Source organism: Anarrhichthys ocellatus, unplaced genomic scaffold, assembly GCF_004355925.1.
Source record: "Anarrhichthys ocellatus isolate YVR2014 unplaced genomic scaffold, GSC_Weel_1.0 scaffold84, whole genome shotgun sequence".
NCBI classification, from domain to species: Eukaryota; Metazoa; Chordata; class Actinopteri; order Perciformes; family Anarhichadidae; genus Anarrhichthys; species Anarrhichthys ocellatus.
In genome coordinates, this window is record NW_022280114.1 from 1,473,646 (window position 1) to 1,484,877 (window position 11,232).

At 43.9% G+C, this 11,232-nt stretch overlaps 1 protein-coding gene across 2 annotated transcripts in view; it reads left to right on the forward strand.

The window, feature by feature from the left end:
* Nucleotides 1–796: 796 nt before the first annotated feature.
* The window catches only part of nedd9 (neural precursor cell expressed, developmentally down-regulated 9), a 30,557-nt gene continuing 20,121 nt past the window's right edge, over nt 797–11,232 (forward strand). Inside the window, exon 1 of one of the 2 annotated variants that reach the window (XM_031874792.1) lies at nt 797–835. Coding sequence is in view for 1 of the 2 variants with exons in the window: in XM_031874790.1 (XP_031730650.1) it covers nt 2,429–2,440 (12 nt within the window). In the remaining variant the exon portion in view is untranslated. Of the gene's footprint in view, nt 836–2,236; nt 2,441–11,232 lie in introns of those variants that run through there. The other variant, XM_031874790.1, reaches the window with a different exon arrangement.

An 11,232-nucleotide genomic window follows, 5' to 3' on the forward strand; every position in this document is an offset into this window, starting at 1 on the left:
GATTCAAAGGGAGGATTTTGGGGCTGTAACTCAAGCTTGCAAGAGGCTCTCTGAATCTCTCATTTCTACCAGCGACGGGACCGACAATGCGTGTCAGGCTCGAGTTGAAACCAGCCGAAATGACACGCCACCAGAGACTGAAGACTAATGGACTCATTCAATCCTGCCAAATGTTGTGAATAGGGGATAGACAATCAGTTTTTAGTGGGGTGGGGTATTTCAGGCTGTTTTCTGATACAAACAGATGGGAAAATGAGTTGTTTGTCATAGGAAACAGGTGCTCACATGCACATAATCACATGCCATACGCAGAAAAGAATACCCCCGCCAGGACCCACTTGTGGCCTGGAGAATGGGCTCCAGCTGGGCATGGTGTATGTTACACAAACGAGTGTTTTGAGTGCTCTTACAAGAGGCATTCATCTGAGGATGTGACTGTTCAGAGGGGGACAATGAGGGCCGATAGGGCCCCTGTGATTGTGATAAATGAGCCGACACAAATTAGAGCGTTCGGAAACACATGAGAGGCAGACTAAATACAGGAGATCTCTATCTATTTAGAGAAAACACAGTCGCTGTTACAAACAGACACTTGCATGTTTGCAAGATTTCAGAGGTGACTTCTTCTCCAGTGATTTCCTGTGTTTCATGATATGCACATCTCGAGCACTGCACTGAGGAGGTGTTAGCAGGGCGACGCACAGAGACGAAGGCTTTCCTGCCAGTTTGACAGAGATCAGCTCGGGCGTGTGCTTGTCACCGCCGTTAGATTCTCAGCTGAGTGTGCGGATGTGACATCTCCGCTATCGTCCGTGCTGTCTTCTCTCAAGTCAGGGTGAGCGCTAAAGGTAACCTGTAAATGACTGTGAAATAACCTGTAAAATGTTACCTCTACTGTCTTCGTATCAGGAGTTTATTGGGAAATTGTGTTTTGTACAGAGAGATTGAAAATTGAGAGATAAATTCAGAGAAATCCCAAATAACTCGCAGCTAGTGTTTGAAATCATGTAACTAAAGCTGGAGTTATTGATGTTTAATTATGTGTTTGTCCGTCACATTTGGAAAGACAAGTGTTCAGGATTGGCTACAGCTCAGAGAAAAAACACATTAGTTTATGTATTTAGTAGTGCTGGGCAACGATAAAAATGTTTAATCGCGATTAATCGCATGATTTTTGCGAAAAGTTCAATTATGAATTCAAAAGAGGTGTATTGCTGTGTAATACCACAGTGTACGTTACTGTACCGTGGCAGTAACGTGAATGTGGAAGTTATGCTAATAAAGAGCAGTTTGTTCTCACGTGCTTATATGTTCATTTAATTTAGTTATGCATAACATAGCGGGATGATTGTGTTGGTGGAGTTGTGCTACTGGGTGATGTCATTTTCTTCTGAGTCAACAGACACATCTCTGTGCGGAAGAAAACGCTACATAATCACACTTCTTTCACACGTAGGGTTGGTTTCACTGCTTCTCAGAAAAACAGCCCAAACACAAATAGAGCTGTGAGAACTTCCTTATAGCGATCAGTGAAATTGTGTTTCAAAACTAAATACTGTCGCCAATGTACGTTTGGCATACAAGGTTAATCATACATCCCGGGGGGGATCAGTACATCAATAAAAGTAAAAGAATTGTAACAGTGTTACTTGTTTTCATAGCGTTAGACATACATAGTAGATAAAGTATGGCTGCTGATTGCAGCTGTTTGCATCAACATTTTAAGGCCTACTGTTTCACGGCCATAACGCAGTCAAATCTGAACACAGACATAATGCAATCTGTTAAGATTCAGTGGGACTTATCATTGATGATATTGATAAAAGTCCATAGATCCACTTAGAAAACATAAAGGGGGAAAAAAAGAAGCGTCTTACATTACAGCTGCAGAACTTGCCTAAGAATTATCCCATTTTTAAGTCTTTAATCAGTACCAGAGTATTCCAGTGAGAGTTGTCTGTACATCCATGGGTGTATTACAAACAGGAACCTCCGATAGCTAATTCGGCACTATTTTAATGGTGCAAATACAACATCAAAACATGTAGAGCATGATTCTCCCCCAAAGAACTAAGATAAAGAAGATTAAATATGCTGTATTGTAGTCAAATAATGACGTCACATTTGTAACGGAGCAGTCCACGGGGGGGGGCATGGGGGCGGAGACATAACGTTTCCTCCGGCCAATCAGCGGGGTTTGATGCAAATAAGCTGGTCCGACCCTTCAATGTGGTGAAGAGCAATCTGGTGGAGAGGAGTAGAGAGCAGCGGTGCGGATTCCTTCGTGCGTGTTTCTCTCTCCACGAAGCTCCGGATGGCTGGTTGACCGCGCAGAGAAACACTTATTCAGATGTGCGCTCTTTGACGCGATACAGCGGATATTATCACTCACTGTTACCGGAGTCACAGACAGAAGAAGAGCTACAACATGAAATACAAAGTAAGTGATTGCGGGTCGCTAATTTCTCTCTCTCTCTCTCTCTCTCTCTCTCTCTCTCTCTCTCTCTAATGTACGCTGGGGAGAAAATAACTTACGACTAAGCTGGTTTTTTAAAGAGTGTTCTCCGTGGTGGGCTACGACTGAAACTTCACCACTGTTGGTTTCATGGCGGTGATTCTGAAAGTTATATCCGGGTTTGTTTCGAAAATCGATTTTGGTTGTAAAAATAGAAAAAGGGAAACTGCTAAAAAGGGATGCGGTCACTGTGCTTTGTAAATGTTTGTGTGTTTATTGATGTGTAAATGTCTTATTTTTGACGCATCATCATCTCTACCCTGAGGCTACATTTATTACAGGGCCGTAAATAGAGTTTAAAACGCCCCCCTTAAGTAGAAATAGGTTCAGAAGCAGAAATAGGTCGCTTCACATTCTCCCAGCAGTGTCCCTGCTGCTGACAAAGAACTGTTCAAACACTTCACTTCTGAGAATCAAGTTACCACCTAGTAGGACATTTAAAAAAGCACATTTCACCTCAGTGTGAGACTGACCACTTCAATGACACTACTTGTTGTTGCTGGCTTTATGGTTATTGTTCTGATGAGGTTAGTGCCGGATAATGTTGAGCAAGTCTTCATGTCCTTAAAATTCATAAGCTGCTTTGTTAAGGTGGCTTCTAACGATTATTGTCACTATCTATTACTGTACTGTGTTTTTATTGTCTCAGTTTGGTCTTTTAATATGGGTCAGTAGTTGACAATCTGTGTTTTTAACATATAAAAATATTTTCAAATCTTTTGATCACATTGGGCGAAGAAAAGCAGCAAATCCTCAGAAGTGAGGATGCTGGAAGTAGGCAATGTTTATCATTGTTGCTTCAAAATGACTTAAACCATCGGCTGTCAGAACAGTAGTGTCTGCCAATGGACTAATTGATTGCTTAATCATTTCATTATAATGTGATTTCTCAGTTTTTCAGGGGGCTTATTATGTGAGTTAAATGACTAAAACATCATCACAATGACGCAACAATCCTGTCAGCACAATCTAACGCAATTATAGACGCTGCTGATTTGTGTCATTAACTGTGTTTTCATATTTTCCACTTCTGGCTGAGATCATGTGACGCTTTCACTTAAAAAAAGAAAAGAGAAAATGAATCCTGTCCTGACGAAATCTCTCAGATTGCTCTTTACTTCAGCACGTGACCGATCGGAGGATCCGTTCGTGTCCGTCGCCGTCAGTCATTGAGGTTCGTTTTGTGATGGACGGCTTGGACGTCAGTTTCAGGAACATTTGGATCGACTTGTTGGAGGAAAAGTCTCTTCAGCTTTTATCACTCATTTGTGAAACACCGGCCATTTAGAGAGAGACTTGGCGCCTTGAACTGCTGCTGCTAAGCGTCAAGTCTGAAGTCTGCCTCGCCATATTTGGGAGGCAAAAACTGTGCCAAGTGTTTGGCTGATTCAGAGGTTGTTTTATTTTTTCAGGGCAGTGGCTGTTTGCTGAAGTGTGAAGTAGCTTCTTTGGCTCAGACATTGGACTTGACACTCTTTTCTTCAGGCGTCCACTGGGCCTTGTGTCACTCTTTACCAGGGTGCGGTTGTTTGATTGGAGGGGGTGTGTGTGTGTGTGTGTGTGTGTGTGTCTGTCTGTCTGCGTCATGGTCCGAACTGAGTCATTGTCCAGGGTGAAGCACACGGCTCACAGAGCAGTCGGAAAGCGATGATGTTTTTTCGGGCGCGAGGCCAGGGAGCGTAACAAGGATTTCAGGGAAAGGGAAACAACCTCGATCGGGTCTCTGCGATCACTGTTTTCATCAAAAGTGATCAACGCCGGCGTTTCCAAGCTGCTAATCTGTCTTTAGGGAGGGAGATCTCTGACGTAAAAAACTGCGTCTGCACCTCTTTTGTTTGCCTTGGGGCGGGATAAGGGGGAGCACAGAAATCACGCAGCGTGCTCTTTGCTTATAATAAACACATCTGCATTATGCAACACAGCCGGAGGAAAGAGGGTGATCGGGTGACGCGTTCTGATTCGCCGCTGTGTTCGTGGAGATTCTCGCACGTCGGCGTCTCAGGCATCCTGGTTATAATCTGTTAAATAGTGCCAGAGTTCAGCATGTCCCCCCCCCCTATCAGATGATTTATTCACAGCTATATTAAGCACCACTTTCCCTCACAGAGCGATAATGCTTCAACAGAAGCTTTTAACGAGCTGGTTGGTGCCCCCGCCACGTGTCCTGAGGTGCTGTAGTGTGGCCAGAAGCACCCCCCCTGTTCAGGTGTGAATGAGAAGGCTTGTCTTCCATAGGTCACCTAATGCGTATAATCCCCCCCCCATGGGTCCTGCACACAGACGGATCTCTTACAGCGTCAGTGAGGCCCAGAGGTTTAAAGGTGTAGTTCAACATTTTGGGAAAAATGGGCTTATTTTCTTTGTGGTGGACATAGTGACAGGCTACAAGTCACTTTCAATGGAAAGCAGGTAACGCAAAGCTACAAACTGACGCTAGTTGCTGCATGGTTTCAACTCTTCCCAGCGGCACACTGATGCGGCAAAGCGGCGACCAATCATATGTGTTTATTTCACCCTGTTCCATTCAAATCTAAAACAAAATGCCGTTAACTAGTTCCAAGTGCTTTTTTACTACATAATTCTGCCAAAGGACAAGTAGCTTAGCTTAGCATTTAGACTGTAAACAGCAGGATTCAGCTACGATATCTCATTTGTTCACTCTTGTGTACAGAGTAGAAATGTAAAAAACAGTAATTTGCTGTTTTTGAAGGGTTTGCACTCCACGTTAAATATAAGGCTACAGCTAGCATCCAGGAGGCTAAGCGTAGCATAAAGAGTAAAAAGTTTTAGAGATATTTATTCTTTGAACGCCCTGTAAAACAACATGTTGCTCTAAGTTTTGTACTGCTTAAATAAAATACAACAATTAGTGAGCTTCAGAGGTGCTGCTAGCTGTTTCCAGTCTTGATGCTAAGCTAACTGTCCCCCGGCTCCGGCTTTAGATTCACCGCACAGATATAGGTGTAAAAATTAGTGCTGGGCAACGATTAAAATATTTAATCGCATGGATTTTTTGCGATTAATCGCATTGTTATGGCAAAGTTCAATAATGAATTCAAACGTAGTGTATTGCGCACTTTTATTTTAAAAGTACTGCTATATGAACAAAAGGGCAATAACATTTGGTCTACGAGATGCAGGTAGCATGTTTTATACTTAATGTGAATATAATTCATAGTTTGTTGGCATCTTATTCTGAAAACCGGATGTTCGTCTGAAGAAACCGGAAGTTGTCTCACGTTAATCTTTCCGCTAACTTTCAAAGTCCTTTGCTCGCTCCCGATCTGTGCCGTTTGAATGCGTTTACCGTGAATTTCAGCATATAGGTGCACTAAAATGTAAGTGTCTGCTGAGTTGACCATGGAGATCTGAGTGTCTGCTGACTTTACCGCAACTGACTATAGGATGTTTGTTGGCTTTTATCCCACTGTTCGTGTCATCCTCTTGTTGTTATGTATATGTATTGTCTCTTGTCTTTCAAAAAAAAAAAAAATTATAATTAAAAAATGCGTTAACGCGCGATAAAATAATTGTCGGCGTTAATTAATGAACGCGTTAACGCGAAATTAAATCGTTAACTTGCCCAGCACTAGTAAAAATGCAAGTAAACCTTCTCATCTGATTTTCCACGAGAAAGACAATAAGCATATTTCCCAAAATGTTCCTTTAATGCTTTACAACACAACTTTCTGGGGCAAAATGATATAACGCGTACATTCTCACCCAGAGACTTCCACAACCTTTAAACTCATTCCTTCGCAGCTGATGTAACTGTTGCAGAAATAGCTTCACAAGCACAGTGAGGAGTGATTAGGTGAACCCACATTCTGGCAAGTGTGTGTGTGTGTGTGTGTGTGTGTGTGTGTGTGTGTTTTCTTTAGTGTTTCTTTTTCATGGGTTCAGGCTCCAGGCACTGGTCCAAAAAGCAGCGAGGGCTGGAGGAGACCGGAGCAGACATTGTTCTGAGAGGGAGGAGGAGGAGGATCTGTGATGCTGAAAGGGCCTGTAGAAAATGAAAGAAAGAGGAAGTTGGGGGGGGGGGGTACGAGAGGGCAAACAGAGTTGGATGTTTGCGGGGGGGTGAAGGCGGGAGCCTGGAGGTCGAGGAGTGCCCCGTGAGAATGAGAGCATTCCGGGCGATCGTGCGTGGGAAGCTTGTTTGGGAAGATGCTCATGATTGTTTCAAGGTGGCCCTCATTTTGTTAATGAGTCGGGCAGCACCGGGACACTCACAGCCTCGTCTCTGCGTTGTGCAGAAGGAGACGTTCGTCTTCTCGGGGAAAAGAAACCCAGGCACACCAGTCCTTCGGAGAAACCTCACATGTTATGTAAAATAGCTTTTCCATGCTTTTCCACACAAGCTCTCCGGCTCATTATGAGATTGAATTCAACGCAGACTATTTCCTAAACCACTGCCAGTTAACGCTATGCTACGTTTTGGTGCAGAGTGTCTTCAAGTTTGCTCCCTGTGTGAGATTTTCAGTGAGCGTGAAGAGCTTCTCCCAACAGCCAGAGTGAATAGCAATCTCCCCTCCAACCCCCACCAACCCGTCTCCCTGCGCCCCTCGCACCGTGAGCCAGTCATTAACATTTGAAAACGGTCAGAGTGGAGACAGACTGCATTGTGTGCTCACTTCAGCCACAGAGAGAGAGAGAGAGAGACACTACGCAACATCAGCCACAATATAATCATTTCCATGCTTGACCTTTGGTGGAAATCATTCTCCCCCCCCCTTCCTTCCTTCCCCCTTGAGGAATGCCAGCTATTTTGCAGGGTCATCTCTCAAGATGTAGCGGGGCCTCTTGTCGGCTCGGTTCGAGGGCCGGTCCTCGTGGAGGATAAGAGGGAGACGAAACAGCGGAGAACAGTGTTGAACTCCATTAGTACAGCCTGTAGTCACTTGTTCGTGCAACTTAACAGGCTGAACACATGAGGCACGTTAGGTGATTGATTAGTCGTTGCAGTCATTTTTCTCCGATTCCAGCTCCTCAAATGTGACAATTGGCAGTCTTCTTTGTCATATATGAATTAAACTGAATATTGTTGGATTTTTGACTGTTTGTTTGATAAAACAAGCACATTTAAGATGCCACCTTGGGCTCTGGGAAATTATATTGGGCATCTGTTTGACCACTTTCTGTAATAAATCATGTTTATGCATCTAAGCAGATTCTTGGAATAGGGTTCAACTGATTTTTAAACTTTAACTTTTTTTATTTCGTTGACTTATTTCATGATGGAGAATGATAGTGTATTTTCTCGTGTTCCCACTTTCTTCCTTCAGCTATAGTTTTGTGATTTCCAGCATTGTTGTGGTTTGGCGAGGCTTCCCGAGGTAGATAAGTGTGAATCTGATCCTTCTCTACTACAAACAATTTCTCTGTGTGATTGTTGAAGGTTGGTGCACAACAAACAGAAGCTAATGTAATGTTGATTACTCGGGATATTCTCAGCCATCTTATTGGGTTCTGAGAGGTTTTCATGGGCAATTAAAACAATACAAAAATACTTACCAAGTAACTTTTCAATAAGGATTAGCATTAGTTGCAGCATGGTCAACCTTTGACAGAAATAAATAAAATACAACCTCTAAAAGCATCATCATTAAAAGCACTAAAGTGTTAAAAATGGGGAATGATAAACAAAAGATTCCCCTTTCATCTCGGATGCCCTTCCTGTCTCAAAGGGGGACGATGGCCGCCTCAGTTGTTCGTCTCTTTGTGTCTGACAGATCTTCATGTGGCGTGAAATCGAGAAGACACTGGAGTGAATCTCCATCCCATTGACTATTCCTGTATGTAAAAACCATTCAATGTGGCCCTGCAGAGATACCATGAGGCATATTTCACATCTCGGCTAATGCCCCCCGGAGGGATTAGCTCTCGTCTCCGGGGGTTACCACGATGCACTCGTGTACCCTCGTTTGGCATCAATGCCGAGCTTGGAAATAATCCAGCTCTCTGCTCTGCCAACGCTGAGCGCCTCTTGGCTGGGGCCCCATGAATACCAACCATACTGTTGGGGTTTTGTGTGTGTTGCTGATACTTTCTTGACCCCTGTAGATGCAGTAAATTGTCTTTTGTAGGTCAGAGGTCAGCAGCCAAACAAAAGCCCCGAGAGCGTTAAGAGATTCATAGCTTTGCTCGAAGACACTTAAACAGCATGGATGCCGGCCAACAAGGCTCCTCAAATTGAAGGACGGTTTCCCTTCCTGTCGCTTAACGCGATTCGCACAGTCCTGGAATGACTCGGCGGAATATGAGTGGCGACGTTGCACAATGTGTTTCCCCAGCAGCCATTCCAGCTCCCAGAATTCAATACACACTTTTTGGAGAGAATATGTCCAGTGTGGCTTTCACGTCTAATTATAGGCTTTGTTCGGGAACCGGCGCGGGAAAGGACGAGTTCATTGGAAGCGTTGATCACTGCAGGAGGCAGGAAGTGCTGCAGGCTAAAGAGGAGGGCGTCATGTCAAGTTACCTTGTAGTTTATGCAACAGTAAAGAAATATAATGGATATGATGAATGGACAGAGTGAGGAGGTTAAGTCATTTCTCAATTCACATCCTTTGACTTCATCAGAAAGGTGGCTGACGGCCCACGTAGTGTTGCATCATGGTTTGTTACTACTGTAACTGCCTTAGGTTGCCTCAGATTGGCAGACATCAGGTAACTAAGGATTTTGGATCTTGTTACATTGTTAGAATCCAAGTGCTCAACTTTTGATAAGCTGGAACTCGCAAATTATTGTTATTTTTGCTCCAAAAACAACCCTGAAAAGATGAATGAATTACCAAAATAGTTCCTTGTCTAATTTTCTGTCAACTGACTAATGAATAAAATGACCAATAGTTTCAGCTGTAGAAGAAATACTCCAATACTGTATTGGTACTAATACAGTAACGACACAATATTAACTTCACAGGTGAGGAATAATATATAGAAACTCAGACAGATATTGTATCCAGTTAGCGCTAGAGTTGCTGGCTTGCGTGTTAGCCGTTAGCTCAACAACTACAGTATTACAAGTAGCCTAGCCCTGCGAGTAGTCTCTACTTCACCAAGCTTGTAGCGCGAATATTTCTGGTGTGACCGGCCTTTCATCAAAGGATAGTGCTTAAAAGCATCTTTATCTTAACACAAGCTGCCATACAAGGATTAACAAACTTCATTTTGTGTTTTCAGGAAAAACTCCACCAATATGACGACACAGTCTCAGCCATGCACATCCACTGACTAAACAAATATCCCAGCTCCCAAACAGAGATGTTTTGAGCATGAGCGGTTAGTCACAGCTTGCAGCGTGGTTAGACGCAACCCGGCACATGGCATCCTGTCACAGAGACGGTCGCCATGCTGTTGCTGTTTGAGACTGTTGCTGTTTCAGGGAGTGGAGGTTTCCTCGAAGCGCTGCGGCAGCAGCTCGTGAATCACAAATGAGAGTAGAAGGGAAGGGGGGTGGGTGTCATATTTACCCTGGGGATACCATAGTCTTTTATGCAGAATGAATAAGACTGTTTCTATCAGCCCGGAGGAGCTTGGGTGTGCTGTGTCTTGAAGTATGGGGCCTAATGAAAATCTTCAGTCACAAAACAAATATGCTTTTCAGCTTGTTGGAAAAGAAACAAAACGAACATGCCAATGACGTGACTTCTATGTTCTAATCAATGACCGTGCTGAAGGCCACAAAGCTGGAATAAGCAATCGATCCGTCTCTTTTTAAAGTTCCAACTCTATTCGTGCTTCTGTAACTGTGTCACGATTGATTTACAGCTGCTTGCATAAGATACATCAATCGGTCATTGTGTGGCAGCAGCGCCTGTGCTGGATCACATTTCCCTGACTGAAAATCTAAGCTCCATTAAGTTGTGACATTTTCCGCAAGACTCTTTCTGAAATAGCGGAGGTGAAGTTTCACCGAGCCTGCTGTGTAATTACGTTATTCCACGGCCCAGTGGCTTGGGTTGTAATCAGAGGGTCAACCTTCCTGAAAACTGTCCAAATGAAGAAATTACCATGTGCTCTGAGCTCTGAACCGCTTCCCATGAGCCCTTCCTACCCAGAGCCCTTCACACGGCCCATTTATTTGAACTGGCTCTCACCCGCACTCTGAGGAACGGCTCGTAAAAAGTCATCAGGTCCTCATTACCGTCATTACTATAATTATTTTCTATATTTAACCATGTGAAATGAGGCCAAATGAGTGTGCTGGTTCGCCCCTCTTCGGCGAACCAACTCAGGGACGCGTGTCACGGTCGGTACGGTCCTAAATGCTATGTTTCTCACAGTCGGAGCGCACCACTTTTTCCTCTTTTTTTTGGGAGCAGGTTGTGTTTGTTTGGGTTGAAAACATCCTCGTCTCTTTGGAAGTAGGACCGCTCCCGTTGCTGTGGGGATGCTGTGTCTCTGCTATGTGGTGTGGGTTGTGCTTTTGGCCTCAGTAGCAGGGGGGAATTTGAGTATTTGTGCGCTTGTTTAGCCAAAGCCACCTTCATTATTATTCGATTGATGTGTACCCCGCAGAGCCAAAACCACCCAGAGAGCTCTTACTGAAAGCGAAGGTGGGGCCCTTTCAGCAGGCCGGTGAAGTTACACAAGGTTTTCCTTTTCTTATTTTTGGATGGTCAGCACAGGCTTTCCACACAGGACATTTATACTGTTTGTGTTCAGGCGAGACGCTGGGGGAAAAAAAAGCACCAAAAAAAGCCTTGTTGGTG